This window comes from Watersipora subatra, chromosome 8 (genome assembly GCF_963576615.1).
Source record: "Watersipora subatra chromosome 8, tzWatSuba1.1, whole genome shotgun sequence".
NCBI classification, from domain to species: domain Eukaryota; kingdom Metazoa; phylum Bryozoa; class Gymnolaemata; order Cheilostomatida; family Watersiporidae; genus Watersipora; species Watersipora subatra.
Genome location: NC_088715.1, coordinates 14532532 through 14550762, shown reverse-complemented (window position 1 = coordinate 14550762; position 18231 = coordinate 14532532). Strand labels below are relative to the sequence as shown.

Below are 18231 nucleotides of genomic sequence, written 5' to 3'. Positions count from 1 at the left end.
TTATGCAGCCAAGTGCTACTTTATGGCGCTACTTCATTGAGTCTAACGCGCGACTCAATAAACATTTCATCACCTAGCTTTTACGTCGTTGATGGCATGCTTGTAGGTCGATATAAAAAGTTGCACTAGCTTATCACAATAGGGTTTCATACAAATCCGAGGGATATGTAAACAGGGCCTTTATATGGAAACAATAGACAGCTATAGAGAGTCAAGTTTATCTCGCCTTACACTCACACTCGTCTTAGTGGGCGTGGCAACTAGGTCCAGTGACTCCGTCCACATCCTTTGCGCCAGCACAACTTACATTAATAAGTTATAACTACTGTATCATTGTCAGAAAAAAATATGACTTAAAAAGCATTAAGTTTTTTGTTGTATAATATCACAGAAGATATGAACTTCAGATATCTATGTACATTTAAGTAAAATACTTAACATAAATATATTGTTAACTTCTACAGAGAAATGACCTTACAAGTTGCTTAGTTCTGTGAAGCTATACATTTTTAGAGCTTGTAGTACTCACTTAGTTTTATCATCTTACTAAAAATCAGCAGGTTGACTGATATTTGTTTTTAAATTTATCAATTGACTAACTGACGTATGACGAATGAGAGAATCTGTTACCAATGACAGGTGACACTCAAAGTAATAGCAAATTGAGTTGTCTATTACTAACCCAACTCCTACATATGTCAGTCAATGATTATACATGAACTTGTTGGATTGATTCTTCGTTTGTCACATGCCATATGTTTGATTCACAGGCTACACTTTCTGCAATCTTCTTGTGTGAATATATATCACTCAAAGCAAAAGCTAGTTGGCTTGTTTGTTACTAGCCCAACTATCTACATATGCTGGTCAATGATTTTACATGAACTTGCTGGATTGATTCTTCGTGTGTCACATGCTATTATGCTTGATTCACAGGCTACACTTCTGCCAACTCACTGAGTTAATATATATCAACATAATTAGTAGTCGTGTCATTTATAGAACAGTAGTAAGTAGTCGAGATGGATGTATTATTATTGATTAAATGCTGGAAAGACCATCTCAGTTTATTTGTACTATTACCCTGGCGGTCTACTGTGCTGTGAAAAATCGTCATGTACAATAAGTATGTGTACAGTTATTCTGCAACTCAGCTAAGTGCTGGAGTGGTGCAGTTGGTAGTGTCCGTGACTGCTGGTCCAACCATCTGTGTTTGAATCATGTGTTATGCAATGTTTTTTTCGGGCAACCAACAGTGGCTACCAACAAATATGGCTATTATTATAGAAAAGGTTATCACAATTAGCAGAGTATTGCATCTCGGTGAAACCTTCCTTCCCCCTACTCTTGTAGCTTTGGTTAAGGGTCAGAGGCTAATTCTTGTGTACATTTACAGACAAACTTGATAATCTCAAGATGTATTTCTGGCATTTCTAAAACATGTTGCTGGACAGTCTAAGTTGCGCGGTAAACTCTTACAAATTTTGACATCACTCTAGCTTTGAACTTTTCAGTTACATGTATTCTATTATCATTATAGTTAATATTGTAATTATTACTACTACTACTACTACTATTAATAGTTTCAGCTCCTTTGTATAAGCATTGTCATTACAGGAACTTTGATAGCAACCTGTAAAGATTGCTATCAAAGTTCGATTGTTTTTGATGATTTGAGATAATCTGACTGTCAGGATGTTTCAAGATAAAAATCAATAAAACTTGATCGCAGTTAAATTGCTCAGAAGAAAAATAGGTGCCAAAAAACGTTACTAATTACGCAGCTGCCTGTTTCTCTCGTTATTGATATCGGCCATCACGTTCAAGTTGCAGCGTTATGCGTATCTATTCTGTCGGTGTCTTTGACGAAGTGCAACTATTATTAAACAACATGTAATCGTACTTTTGCTTGATCTGACTGTTCCAAAGAAAAGATCTCATTCAAACTATTGTATCTCTGGACTGGGTATGTTTACAAAGACAAAAATTACATTAAATTGAAACTAGATGTTTTAGCTCTACATTGAAATTATTTTTGCATCACTTCAAAGATGTGAGTTTGCTCGTTGCTCGACTTTGCTCCAAGTTAAAGGCTTTTCACTTTGCTCTTCCGCTCTAAAGGCTTCTCATAATCTCCGCTGTCTCTAGAGTTGTTGATCTTTGGAAAGTTTAAAAAAGTATGGAAGCTCTTTGGAATATGCAATTAATTTGCAGCTTGTTGCTCTGATAGCTCCAATGGTGATGGGCATCATCTTTGGTCTGAGTCATCCGAATTTTCAGTTCAAATCTAGCACCTGTATTTATCCTTCATTTTCCTTTTGTGAGACGCATGCATAGCTGTGTCAGTAATCTGACACTCTTCTGCAACTGACATCAAGACTGGCCAAAGTGTGTCAATTACTCCCCTGTTTGAATTGTGAAATTTCAGAATGATTTAAGCTCATACTTTTTAATCAACGATGATTTTCCATAATCATATTACTCTTTAGAATGACACTAAGTTTTTTCTGAAAACTCTAGTGCACTAATTGCACTCAAAGGCAATCTTTACTATAATAAGAGCCGTGACCTGTCCATCAGAAGCCATGCAAAGAAAAGATTGCACTACATGGGTATTGAACTTCAGCATCCGAGTACTGCAGACCAGCGACCAAACACACCACCTGACATCCTTACCGCAACAAGTAATAATTGTGTACATAGTTATTACACTTGTTATCTTTCTGGCGCACAGAGCTGCCAGCTTACTCATATATAATATTTATTAGATGTTAAAGATGAATTTGAACAAAATTTTAGTAGATTTTATCAGAAAACATTTTTATTTTGTTATCGTTTACAATTTTTTTAATGTTGTTTGAGGTGATCTGACTGCCAGGATGTTTCAATATTAAAATTAGCAAAACTTGATGGCGGTTAAAACACATTTCAGTCTTTAACTACAGCTGATAGTGAGAAAATATTTATAAAAAAGTTTTCTATATTTTTATATAATAGAAAATTTTTATAGTTAGAAAATGACTCGATCATGACCTTGGTTTACTACTGTAGAGACAACTTTTACTCAAATGGATGCATAACTTTTCACGGGCATTGATGAATCATCAACAAAAATGATGTTTTTCGGTACGTGCCAAAAACAAAAATGAAAAGACAAACATCAGAAATTATTGACAGAGTTTAGCAAAGGTGTTTTAAAAGTTGGTAATCTAATAGTATCATGGAGGAGTTGAGATAGTGAATTAAAAGTTGTAGTAACAGAGTTCATAAAGTGAAACATATGATGGTCAGTGTAGTATAGAAAACAATATTTTTCAAAAATAAAAACCCATACTTTTTTTTCTTCTGAGGCCTTTATATTATTATTAATATCAGCAATTTAGAGAGTAATAAGGTGTATTTAAAAAGAAAACAACGCAATACTTGAACAAAAAACATGCACTCTCAACTGAACGAGCCTGTGAACGGTATACAAATGGCCAATAATAAAAAGCGATAGAGTTTTTTTAGAACCCAGGCTATGAGCTCCATGAGCTAAAATCTGACAGCCAAACTATCATATTAAAAGTTACCAGCAGTCACAGTTAAAGCCTCTATCTAGATCGCTATCCAATCAGCATCCTTTGATTATCCAACAAAAACTTTTCACTAGCTGGCCCACTGTCCAACCAATTCTTTGAGTGATTTTTCACCCTAGTAGCAGTTTCTTCTCAAGTTTGGACATTCGTCTGAGCATTGTCCTTTTGTCGTGCTCAAACTCTGAGCAAATCTTGTCAAAATGCTCAGCAGCTGCCTGTGAGAGGGGCAAAATGAATGTAAGACACACTACTTCCATCTGCTACAAAATATCGGCTTCAAAGAATGCGTTAACTTACAAAGGAATGGAGGGCTATAGAAGAACGACCACAATATCAGTTTTGTATAAATACAAATTATATAGGTAAAGATAGTCAAAGAGCACTCATAGATCTATCCATATAGATATACATAGACATAGGCAAAAAATCCTCATAGATATGTTTGTATAAATGTACACAGACATAGGCAAGAAACACTCATAGATATATTTGTATAAATATACACAGACATAGGCAAGGAACACTCAGAGATATATTCATATAAATATACACAGACATAGTCAAAGAGCACTCATAGATTTATCCATATAGATATACATAGGCAAGTAACACTCATAGATACATGTATATTCACATAGATATACACAGACATAGGCAAGGAACACTCATAGATATATCTATATAAATATGCATAGAGAGCAGAGAATTACTCATAGATATATCACCACACCCATCTAAATGTGTGATGTAAGTATACCTAAGAATTATAGCCTGGCATAGAATATTACTTTTATCAAACTAAGAATACCACCATTAGGCCTTTAACTTCTGGTTTAACTTTGCACAAAATATGATAGCTCGTAGCCTTAGGCTCTTGAAAAGCAACAATGGGCTTAGCATCTCAAACTTACAACACGCTTAGGACGCTATAAAACTTCTAAAACACAGACTAAAATAAAGCATTTTATTAGCTTGCCTCAATTGCAGTGAACTGGCTTGTAATCTTGGTTTCCAAAAAACTCCAGTCAACTTCTTTGGAGTTGTCCCTGCCTGAGCACACATCCTCATCAGTAGCAGAGTATTGAAGAGATGATGATGATATACTTTTACTTGTCTCGGGGTAGACTGTGACTTTATTATTCTCAGAACTAACTGTAGGTTTAAATACATCTCTGCATGGATGCAAAGGCATATGAGCATTATCTGTTTGGTTCACCTCTGATTTGGCAGAAGTTCGTGTTGGTGTGGATAAAACTTGGCTGTTTGAAACAAGGAGTTGTTTTCCTCGCTCTATCATTCCTTGTCTTGTCTACAATATAATAAAATTAGTCTAATAAGTTAATTACAGCAAGTGACTCTGACAGATGACAGCAGGTGACTCTGACATATGATAGTACGAGACAATGACATATGGCAGCAGATGAGTTTGACATATGACAACAAATGACTTGATATAAGACAACATATGACTTCGGCATATGACATCAGGCGACGCTGATATGCAACAGCAGATGACTCCGACATATGACAGCAGGTGGCTCTGCCACACAACAGCAGATGACTCTGATATATGACAGCGGGTGACTCTAACACATGACAAGAGATGACTTGAACATGTGACGGCAGATGACTTTGGTATACGACTACAAAGTTATTTCCAAAGTTTACAGTGGAGAAAATTATGTAAAAATTTAGACAAATTGTCAGCCTGTAGATATAGTTATGCTACAGCAGCCTCAGAGTTTGCCATCGACCATGACCTTATATCGAGATGTGTTTGCGTTTGGATAGCTATTTTGGCATCAAGAACCAAGGCGCTTCATAACCAGTAGAGAAATGGACAATTCGTTCAACGGACAACGTTACAACAAGCGACTTCGAATCTTGTACGATGTAATGGTTTCCTAATTTCTAACCGTGACTTCAGAAAGATGTAGGAATGAACTCAGCTTTTAATTTGATGAAGATTTAAGCAGCAGTTCGGAAACAAGAGTTACTTTCTTTTTCCTTAAGGAGCAGACAACTGTTTGTGTCGTACTTAAAGCTGGTTTATATCAACCATGTACAGTGGAGCCTCAAACCTGGGTTCTCAAACATAATCCATTTCAAAAGGTTCAAAGAAAATCGAGTAGTTTGAGATCCAAAACAATTATTCCCATTATAATTAATGTATGTAAATTTTAATTCGTTCCAAGCAGAGATAACAACCTCGGTAAAGTATTTTTCTTTAATATTTTACACCATAAACTGTATTGTATACTACATACTATAAATAAAACGGGTAGATATAGATTATCTTTATCTTTAATAAAAGATTCTCTATCTATGATGACAAAAATAAAAACAAAAAGTAAAAATTAAACATGCGCTTAAAACATCGAAAACACTCTACGTTAATATACAATACCAAAAATTGCAGAAATTGATAACAAAACAGCGAAAAATACAACAGATCAGTTACATAAAAAATTGTGTAAAAAAGAGAATGTAAACAGCATTGGTACGTTTACTTCACATCTTTGAATGAGAATCCTCCTACAAAACAATTTAAGGTAACTTGACTGGAGGAGTTGTCTCTCTAGCAAATCTCTTCGATAGAGGGACGTCGTCCCAGATGGTTCCTTGCTTTTTGTAAAGAATTTATGAAGTGTAACTTGCTTCTCCCTTTGTTAATGAATGTTTCCATGCTGTTTCCGTAGCTGTTCCAAACGTTTGATTCTAATGCGCATGCTCCGGTTTGGTCAAAAACCGAATTTATGTTCAAGATCCGACACAAACAAATCTCAATATTTTGGTCAAAAACCGAATTGGTCAAGAACCAAAGCATTCGAGAACCACGGCTCCACTGTAAATTTATTCTAAAAATATCAAATAAACTAGAAATTCCACTGTCATACAGCCCACGACCAAAGTGATATTAGAAAAAAAGAAAGGGTACTGATGGTTGAGAAATGCAATATTAGCAGTCAAATGGCACTGCAGCGGAACAGGATAACTGCAATGGTAGCTGTAATGTACTGGGTGTGGGTGTTATTATATACAACAAACAGCAATAATGAAAGGAAAAGATGTTTATATCTCTTACCTTGCAAGAGGAGAAATGCAATATTGGCCAATATCAGAAGTAAAATGCACTGATATTATTAGAATAATCAATATTATTAATATAGTAATAATAGAAAACCAATGCACAATTTTGTTTACATTTCAAAACGTCATAGCTAACAATATTGAGAAGTTGTGGTATTTATATAGATTTTTAGAAAATTTATTTAAAAAGTGTTTGGTCATGACAAACAGCAATAATGAAAGGAAAATATTTTATGTCTATTATAATCTCTCTCCTGCAATAGGAGAAATGCAATATTGGCCAATATTAGAAGTAAAATGCACTGATATTATTAGAATAACCAATATTGTCAATATAGTAATACAGCAATAATAGAAAACCTTTGAGCATTCACGCATCTGGAAGATTTCTGCAAACTGCAGCAAAATAAAAGCTGTTATAAAAGTGTTATAAAGCTGTAGGCCTAATTTACTGTAATGTATGTAATTCAACAACAATAAAGAAATATGTTTATTATAACTCTGAAATGCAAAATTAGAAGTAAAATGGCAAGCTACTGTGTACTATACACAGTTTGAAAGTTGGTTGCGTTGAATGTAGAATGGTTTTGATAGCGATCTTCAACAGAAAGCGAGTATGAGCATTCACACGTCTGAAAGTTTCATGCAAACTGCAGCAAAATAAAAAATGTTCTCGTCATAAAGGGGCGTTGTAGTTCGGCCCTAGCTTGTACATAAGTTGTAAAGAATTCTGGCTAACGTTTTAAAAAATGAAACATTCGGTGATTGGACAAAAAAACATAGGCTGATAAACTGTGTACCACAATTTCGTACCTATAAATTGGTCAACACCTCAAACGGTCTACGTTTATTACAGAAGCCTTCGAATAAATTCGAATACAAGTAAACAATGCCATAGACTGGTGAAACGTGCACGTTACTTTTTCGCGAAATGCGCACGACTTAATCGTTCTATTCTCTGTCGGCCCGCCGTTTCAATTTCTGGTCTTAACTTTTATTAAACCAAGCTTTTCAAGCGTTTTGTGACGATTTTCGTCCTAATAAATCTGTCTATTTGTGTATAATACGATCAGATGGGTAAGTTTTAAGAGATTTTCGAGAATATACAAATACTTGGTAACATATTTAAATAGCCCTATATGTGTTTTGTATCGTTATTATACTTTAACTAATCTACAAAACAATGGTTAAATTTGTTGATGAAATTTTATTACAAGGGTTCGTCTCATTGTTGATGAATAATTTTCGTAAGTTGTGTGCACATGCATTTATCATAAAAATTCCCAAACTTCGCATCAGCTCGTTTGGTCGTGGGAAAATTGAAAATCTCTTGTTAGATTATGTAAATACTAAATAGCGATTGTTTAGTATTGATTGCTGATAATTGAATGCTGATTGCTGAACGCTGATTGCTGAATGCTACGTATAAACAGCTAAAAGTGCAGTTTATCTTGTCGGTGCGATTCCGCAAGTGAAATTTGAGAGTCCCATAAAAACGTCTTGTTTTACAAATATTTTCACTAACCCATCACACACAAGAGCTCTATAATTCTGTATAGCCACATGAACTTGGTAACGTGTTTCAGATCTTAATGGTATTGTGATAACAAAAAAAGATATCAAACTGCTACAGCTCCAGACAGCCAGAAAAGCTAGATAAAAGCTAGATAATTGATCCAACAGAGAGAAGACAAACCTCCGGATAGTCCTTCAGCAAATCCCACAGATCAGCTTTGCTGAGGGAGAAGCAGTCCGAGTATCCAACACTTATGACATCAGCAACTCTTTTCTTACCATCCTTACCATCTGTGGCTGCTGGTATCTCTAGCACACTGATCTCTCCAAAAACACTTCCAGCATGTAGAGTTGCTAGCTCTATACCTTCTGCACTAGCCACCTGCCAATGGTTGCCATATGTCATTTTACATAAAGAATTAATACACACGTGTCAGTCTGTGCAAATTTAACTGCATGTATATATTCAGTGGAAAATCAATGTATTGGTAAACATGTTTACACATTTAATAATTTTCTATTTCGGATAAGTAACTAGCAGCAAAAACTAAATTTTTCTGGTCATATTATTCTTGCAAATCATGGGATATTAGCATTATTATTGCTTTAGTCTTGTTCGCATCAGTTATAAACAATTTGAAATTAGCATTAATGAAAAAAAGGAAAAATACATCAAATATATTATAAATTATTAGCCATGAAGGTAGTGATGCAGTCCTTAATACACAATAGCATGGCTAATCAAGGTTCTGGGCTGAAAGTCAGCAAGCCACAGGGTGGATTATCCTAGATTATCCAACACAGACTGTTTCAGTGCCACTCTAAATTTAGCAATACATCTTATCCCCGTAGATAAACAGAAAGACTGACCCAGACCTCAGACATCTGGTATGAAACCTGTCTTTAACAACAAGGTGACAGAAAGGCAGGCTTAAGTAAACAGAGTTTAGACTGTCGAGTAAGGTAGTATGGTGTAGGTAAAGATTCAAGGTGATTTTCATATGAAAGGCACATGTAAAGGTCATCCGAACCAAGAGCTATTTTTAGCAGGTTTCAAAAGCAAATAGCTCGAACTTCATGTATTAAAGAGAGCGTACACAAAATTTTAGTAGATTTTATCAAAAAGTATCGGTAGTTTTCTATTATTTGCGATTATTTTTAATGTTTGAGTTGATCTGACTGTCAGGATGTTTCAAGATTAAATTCAATAAAACTTGATCGTAGTTAAAACGCTCAGATCAAGTGAAAGTGCAATTATGACGTCTATAGCTGCAAAGAGACCGACAGAATACAGACATGTAAGGCTGCAACTTGAATATCGATTTCAAGTTTTTCTTCTTTTTTTCAAGCTCAAATCTAATAAGATTTGAAATAACATAAAACCACAAAACATAGTTTTTCAACTGTTTTATGAAATTGTTGAAAATAATTGAAATAGTTGAAAATAGTTCAGATGGTAAAAAAACTTGAAATGCTCTACAGTAGAACTAACAGCGGCCTATGCTGGTGCTTGTGTTCCGCATGACTTTGATAACAGAAAATTGGCTGTGCAAGTATTTGTACTAGCATCATTTAGATCACTGTTACACTGTGTAACTAACTTATCTAATGTACTGTATATATTGATGTGACACTTGACACTTACTGATAATATAAGTGACTTCACGAAGCACAAGAAAAATACTACCAATTTTGTTTCGTTGAAATCCAAGTTCTTCAGACTTTGGTCCAACGTCTTATGTATTATTTAAAGGTTGACTTGCAACAAAATTCACATTACAGTTATTTGATATCAAAAGATTCACCATGTCTTACTCTGTTGTGTTGTATGTGCCAAATATGTGGAAATGTGATTAAAAGCTCTTAAAAGGTCAAAAATGAACAGTTAATCGCAGCCACACGAGACTGCTGTAGTTTGGATTCTCTTTCCAAAATGGCTCAAATGTGATGTAGTTGTGGTAGATGGTTTCTGTTTACACTTTCATGCAACCTTATTCGTCGAAATATTTTCACAAATGTACTTCACGCATTCAATAAAATCATGTCTATTGTTCTTATGCGTCTGTTTTATCGTCATTGTAATGGGCTGAAATGTAATGGACTGTCACTTTTAGCAGTGATATCTTATAACTTACCATAAAAATTCATTTAATTTTTTAACCTTAGCTCGAAGGAGTACATATCTTTGTCTGATAATAATGACGAGCCTGTCGGTCACCTGTGATAATCGAAAAGTGCTGCAAAAATTATTTTCGAAGTATTGGGTCACATGATCAGATTACGACTTAACGATGAGTTCAAGCCTAACTAGAAATCAGAAACAAAACTGTAAAGTAGCGAGCATCTATATTTGATACGGGGTCTTCGGTAAAACCCGAAGTGTTTGTCATAAACTAGTGCTGCGATAAGTTTTATATTGAGCGTTTTTATTGCTTTTCAATACACGTGAAAACATCATGTGACCAGACAATAACCAAACTGTCAAGGCTACGTCAGAGAAATAAACGGATTCCAATCTACGGCAGCTTTTCGTTTTGAGCTTTCAAGAGCTTGTAATCACATTTCCACATATTTGGCACCTACAATGGCAGTACAACACAACAGAGTAAGACATGGTCAATATTTTGATACCAAATAACTGTAATGTGAATTTTGTTGCAAGTCAACCTTTAAGTACCCAAATATGGCGCCACAAATAGCTGGCACGTGAAAAGGGCCATAAATACGCTGTATTACCTGTAGGACACCAGATTTGACAATAAACATTTCTCTTCCGATATCTCCACTTCTGCAAACAAAGTCTCCTGGACTAAACACTTGCAACTTTAGTCTGAGAACCAACTCAGTCAAGAATCCAGGCTCAGAGTGCTGGAAAATGCCCACTTGACTCAAAGTCTGTATGTGAACATCTAAGGCAATCTTTGCTCTATAAGAGAGATATATTCCTTTATGGCTGCAAGAAGCTAAAAAGCTTGTGAAGATGAATGAATAATATAGTGTATATAATATATATAATATATATGATATACAATACATATTTTATATATATTATAGTTTCTCTATAATAATATTATAACAATATAGTATATATAAATACATTATATATAATATTTATTTCATAAATATATATATTTTATACTCTTTACATATAACCATGAATATTATAATAATATGAATGTTACGAAGGTCAACTCAACATACAGTAGAACTCTGAGATACGGAGGCCTAAGGATACAGTTTTGTCAAGTTACGATTTAGAATAGAAAATTTTTCTAACCTTGCCTACGGTATTTTCCAGTCTTACAGTGCAGCAAAATATTAATAAGATGCCGATACGTTATTGACTGAAACCGTCCCACAATGCGTAAATGAGATCTGAGACGCTATCCGTTGTTCACCACTAGCTAAGTGATGAGTCAGCTGTACATGGTATATCTCGTGTGACTGTATTATATTACTATATTGTGTTCACATCGTGCTTTTAGAGCTTATGCTGAACTTTACTTTGTTAGCCATGGATCTGAAAGTTGTCAGTGATTGTAAATGGATAAGCAGAAAGATTGTAACTATAGAGATGGAAATAATAAAAAAATTCAAAGAAGTGGGAGACAGAACAAATGTCATTGGCAGAAATAAGGAAAGCTATCAATCGGTTTAAAGCCACGCTAGATTTATTGCACACAAAAAAGTCGTGTTATGGGCAGTGTTAATGACAGGTACAGGGGGGGGGGCCATGTCATAAATATTTTAGGCAGTCATCTAAAGTAGGCTTTTTTGTATAATTTTTGCTCCAAAATGGAAGCGTCAAAAAGAATAGGTTTTAAAAGACTTCGCCATACAGCGATTTCGTCTTAGGATCTCAACCCCAGAACGGGGTTCCACTGTACTGTTTGTGGCATTAATTTTTTACAACTATTGAAACTAAGGTTAAACCCTAAAATGTTAACTACTCCAATTCAATGTGCGTTAACTGTTGAACCAGTTTGTTATACTATTTACATTATACCATATTATATTATACATATTTATATTTCACCATTATACAACTGAGATAAAAAAATAATTTTCATTGTAGTTGATCCCTAGAGAAAACAAAAAAGAAATAAAATAATTCATGCATCAAAACTTTTCTTCTAAAAATCAACTGTTTATACTTATAAAGATTGGATTTATTGAAATTAATTTTTATACTTGTTGATCCAAGATAATAAATACCTTAATGTTTAATTATACTAGCTTCGTGTTCTCCTAACTATACTTTTTAATTATAAGTTCTCCAACTATTTTAGAACATTCAGAAACCATCGATGTAACCAATAAATTATCAAAGATTATCAAAAACTACAAAAAGCAATAGAAAAATGTTATTATAGATTCTACTATAGATGCATTTTCATAATGGCATATTGAAAAACCAAAATTCTTCGTTTAAAACTAGGTTTTTGTTAGTGTTTTAGACGCTATAAAAAAGACTAATTGTATTAACATAGAACAACTATACTCAAGCTTTATTGTGATTGTTGGACATAAGCTAGTTACAGCTGAGAGTTATCTTACCAATCAAAATAAGCATAGAAGTAAGAGAAAAAACTTTGTGTATTGTAGTTGCTAATAGTTACCATACAGTTTTAATAGTTACTGTCCTATAATGAGAAGTACAAATGCATTCTTTATCTCCCCTGCAATTTTTTTCCTCTGTTGCGTGCTTCAACACAAGCCAGCTAAGTGGCATCATCGGTCAAGGTCATTTATAATTATATCCCTTCTTTAATTCACCTACATTTGAAAAATATCAACTACAGTATTTTCCCACTCTTTCTTTTATATATTATATGCTTACATATTATGAATACATGTATACATTATTTCGGTGTTTATTGTACATATTAAATACTAATACCCTGGTAGTCCAGTGCGCCTTGAGAGGTCATCAGGTGTAATAAGTAGCTGCACTATTATTCCTCAATTCCACAAGGCAGTCAACTGGTGTGATTGGTGGAGCACTGGTCTACCAAGCTGAAAGTCATGAGTTCTAATCTCATTGAAAGCAATCTTTTTTTCTCAGCCTTAATGCATAGGTTCGGACAGATGAACAAATAGACAGACATACACAGCTCTTATTATAGTAAATATTGATATCTGTTCAGTCTAATTTCAACATACAAAGATAATACATTCAAATGTTGTCTTGGTATGCCAAAAAATTTCATGTGATGACGTATTCATTTAAGAATATCTTAAAGGTCGATTTAAGACTGGTTATTTCAATTATTTGTTCCAGAGCGCAATGGATAAGGATTACATGTGGTGTTAAAATCGTACTTTGAATGATATTATGTCAAAGTGAAATAATTTGTAAGTTATAATCAGTAAAATAAGTTTTTATTGTTACTGACGATGAAGGTGTGAATGGAAGTGTACTTGAAGTGAATGCATAGGTTATGTGATATAGAAATAAACTCACGCTAAATTTAATTTTATACTAAACCTGTATGTTATTTTTTAATCTCTACCAGTTCCATTTTTACTTTCAAAATTGAAATATTTCAAAAGTTTTCGATGTTACATGCAAGTTATTTTATGTCAAAAAGTTTGTAGATGCAAGACAGATGCCTGTATGTACCTAAGTTGGTCGGGGAGGTCACATAGCATCCCTTCGTCTATCATCTGCTGATGAGACCAGATGTAATCAAGCCAGGACAGTATCTTCTTCTGTATGCTTTGATTTACATCTCTGATTCTCATGTATCTGAATAAGTGTGCTTAAAGCCTGAGTATCCCCCTTAACTGACAGGTAGCTGAGGTACCAAGGCTACACATAAATATGTATTTACTTAGCAAATACAGTGGAATCCTTAATAATATAAAGAATTAAAAACTTTATAAATGGTGACTGATTTTACCATGTGAATTTTCTAATCGTTTTAAGCTAACATTTGTATAAATTATAAATACATGAAATGGTTTAAATCTGTAACAACTACGTATGAGAATTGCATCATTACATAATAAATAAAAAGTAAACATCGAAAAAAAGAAAAAACAGAGAAATGACTAATAAAATATCAATAATATTTTTGTTTACATTTGGCATTGGCCGACTAGACAAGGCTAAGAAACGACCAAGAAGTGGTTGGTCAGAACACTCATCGCTTCTGACCAAGAAGTTTGTCAGAAGCGATGAGTGTTGCATTGTTATCTCGTTCTTGTTTTGCTCAGAATAAACGTTTTTAAAAATAGAAAGATTTATTTATATTAGCATGAACTGAAAAACTGTCATCATACCAAAAACATAGAGCTTGAATTGCTAGAAATGAAAGTTGTTTACTCTGCATGCAATACATGATAACTCCAAATTATATAACAAATGGAAACAAAATGCATATCCTTTCCTTTTGCCAGCAAGAAAAACTTAATGAGACAAGTTCGTAGGTTGTACCTACAGGAAGCAAACAAACCAAAGAAAAAAGCTAATCGAGAAGCAAAAGTTGTAAAATAAAGTTCATATGTAAATAATATATAAATATAAATAATAATAATATAAATAAATATATATTTTGTAAGTCAAAGCAGTTTTTTTGCCAAAAGTTGTTTAGTAACTTTTAGACTTTAAATCTAGGGTCTTCCTTAAAGGTTGACTTGCAATAAAATTCACATTACAGTAATTTAGTATCCAAAAATTCCCCATGTCTTACTCTGTTGTGTTGTAGGTGCCAAATATGTGGAAATGTGATTACAAGCTCTTAAAAGCTCAAAAAAGAAAAGCCGCCGTAGATTGGAATCTCTTTATTTCAATGACGTAGTCATGAAATTTGGTTATTGTCTTGTCACGTGATGTTCTCACGTAAACTGAAAGGCCAATAAAAAGCTCAATATAAAACTTATCGTAGCACTAGTTTATGACAAACACTTCGGGTTTTACCGAAGACCCCGTTTCAAATATAGATGCTCTCTACTTTACGGTTTTGTTTCGGCTTGATCTAATCGTCAATTCGTAATCTGATCATGCGACCCAATACTTCGCAAATAATTTCTGCAGCACTTTTCGATTATCACAGGTGACCAACAGGCTCGTCATTATTATCAGACAATGATATGTACTCCTTCGAGGTAAGGTTAACAAATTAAATGAATTTTTAAGGTAAGTTATAAGATATCAGTGCTAAAAGTGACAGCATTACAATGGCGATAAAACAGACGCGTAAAAACAATAGACATGGTTTTATTGAATGCGTGAAGTATATTTGTAAAAGTATTTCGACGAATGAGGTTGCATGTAAGTGTAAATGAAAGCCATCTTGTACAACTACGTCCCATTTGAGCCGTTTTGGAAAGAGATTCTAATCTACGGCGGTTTCGTGATGCCTGCGATTAACTGTTCGTTTTTGAGCTTTTAAGAGCTTGTAATCACATTTCCACATATTTTGCACCTACAACACAGCAGAGTAAGACATGGTGAATCTTTTGATATAAAATAACTGTAATGTAAATTTTGTTGCAAGTCAACCTTTAAGTAGAGGTTTCTCTGTAATAGTGAGGGAAAACAGGGAAGGTAAAGTTGAGATAAAGATTGAAAAAGGGAGGAGAAACTAAAAGCAATAAGAGAAGCACTATTATAACAGTAAAGGTATGCAAACAAATGGCGTTTGTAACTCTTAGAGTAGCTCAGTCTATGACAAGGAGCTCGAATCTGTAAGGTTAAGCAGCAAAAAGGTTGAAGATGTTGTATCACAACTCCTGTCTAACTGGTGACCGAGTATCAGTGTAAAAATAGAGGGAAATCAAAATACAGGAATAAATGAAAAAAATAGATGGGCCTTTAAAGTTTGATAGTAAAAACAATTTTTCATACAATAAAATAAATTGTAAAGAAAAATTTAAACAAAATAGAGCCCATAGACGACATCGAAAAAAAAGGGAGAAACAGAAAGCAGTTTAAACTTTGATGAGACATTAGCAAAAGAAAGCCTATAGATGACCTAAAAAAAGTGTGATAGGAAATAGTATAGATGAAGCCTATAGATGACCTAAAAAAAGTGTAATAGGAAGTAGAATAGATGAACCCTATGGGCGACCTAGAAAAGTGTGATAAGATCTAGTAATAGATGAAGCCTATGGGCGACCTAGAAAAGTGTGACAGGAAATAGAATAGATGAAGCAAATAGGTGACCTAGAAAAGTGTGACAGGAAATAGAATAGATGAAGCAAATAGGTGACCTAGAAAAGTGTGACAGGAAATAGAATAGATGAAGCAAATAGGTGACCTAGAAAAGGAGCGAGACTAGAGCACGGGTTGAGTGCTAAACACTGAATAGATATATATGTACCTCTTAACATTGTCGACTCTTAAAAAGAAATTGGCTCTGTCGTTGTTGGCATGGCTGATCATAGAGCCGATGTTGCCGACAATGGTAGCAAAGACGAGGACTCCAAGAAGAAAATTAAAGACAGTGAAGAGGTACTCAATGTCTGTCTCCGGATGGTGAGTCTCACCTTTACACAAACGAGCAAAGAAATGATCTGGCATGTACATTGAGGTCTTATCAGACATGAGTAGATATCTGATTAGACAAACTGTCATGACACTTCTTATGGCACCTGATAACACAAGCTGATCATGACACTTTTTATGACGCCTGATTAGACAAGCTGTCATGGCACTTCTTATGACACCTGATAACACAAGCTGATCATGACACTTTTTATGACGCCTGATTAGACAAGCTGTCATGGCACTTCTTATGACACCTGTTAACACAAGCTGATCCTGACACTTCTTATGACGCCTGATTAGACAAGCTGTCATGACACTTCTTATGACACCTGGTAACACAAGCTGATCATGACACTTTTTATGACACCTGATAACACAAGCTAATATTGATATTAGTATTGAGTATTAAGTATTGACTTAATAACTATTGACAGAAAGTCTTCACACAGCTTTTCTTTCTGAGCGTTTGAATCGCAATCAAGTTTTGTCAATTTTAATTTTGAAACAGCCTGGCAGTCAGTTCACCTCAAACATCATAAACAATCTCAAATGGTAGAAAAATAGTTATACTTTATATTAGTTTTTTTTAATTTGATGCGAGTGACCTTTCAAGATAATTTTGAAACGGCTGACCATGAAATGTTTAGTTTGGTGGAACCTCAACATTTAAAACATTTTATGAGCTGTACAAGGAGAGTAGTACAAAAAAGGCTCAAGTTACTAAAATAAATTTATGTAAGTTATATTAAAATGAAAGCACAAAGTTATGCCAAAATGAAAGTACTTATATTATACTAAAAGAGCATTGAAAGGCTACACACTGTTTGTCCATTTTTATGGCCATCATTTGTCAGAGTACCCCATAGAGTTGACCAATCTTATTTCGCATTGTTAATAGCAAAGAAAATACAAGCAAATGGAATGGATATTGATGAGTATTTCATTGGCTAAAAAGGTGACACATTTGGTACAGTCATTGTTTGAGTTGGTTTGGTGTAGTCTTTGCAAAAAACGTATTTAAAAATGTAAACAGCCTAGAAGCCATTCTAAATTCAACTATTTCAGTGGAAACACAACTCCAACAAATTGTGTGACTGTAAACACGCTTTAACAGTAGTACAGCAGGTTATAAAATCTTTAGCAGTCTACACATACAATGATTTTAGAAACTTTCATTTCTTGTGTGCCGAGTCTGCCCAAAAGGCAAGCCTTGACTAGTTAAGTCAGTACTAACCAATAGTGAGGAGTGTCAAAGTTGACCAATAGAATGAATAGATATATTCTGGACCGAGCGAGCTGAGCTCATCTGCTGTAAGATTCTCATACTTAAGGTCGCTGTAAGCCCATCTGCTGCCGTGATGATCAACAGCGGTAGAGATTGCATAATAAATGCAGCCATTCCAATGAATTATAATCAAGATATAAAGGAGAAGGTTGAGAACTCTAAAGAGAGTAGAGTGACTGCAAGTACAAGAGAGAAAAGATTTACCATTACTCAGAGAATCCTATCAAGGTTTATATTAGGCAATATATATTAGACATTATGACCACTAT

At 34.3% G+C, this 18231-nt stretch overlaps 1 protein-coding gene across 1 annotated transcript in view; it reads right to left on the bottom strand.

Annotated features, from left to right (window-relative positions):
* Positions 1-3688: 3688 nt before the first annotated feature.
* Positions 3689-18231, bottom strand: part of LOC137402315 (cyclic nucleotide-gated channel alpha-3-like) — a 29851-nt gene continuing 15308 nt past the window's right edge. Inside the window, exons 6-12 of the mRNA XM_068088812.1 lie at positions 17912-18138; positions 16511-16676; positions 13807-13932; positions 10920-11109; positions 8365-8565; positions 4555-4887; positions 3689-3793 (exon numbers count right to left, since the gene is read on the bottom strand). Of these exons, the coding sequence (XP_067944913.1) occupies positions 3689-3793; positions 4555-4887; positions 8365-8565; positions 10920-11109; positions 13807-13932; positions 16511-16676; positions 17912-18138 (1348 nt within the window). The remainder of the gene's footprint in view (positions 3794-4554; positions 4888-8364; positions 8566-10919; positions 11110-13806; positions 13933-16510; positions 16677-17911; positions 18139-18231) is intronic.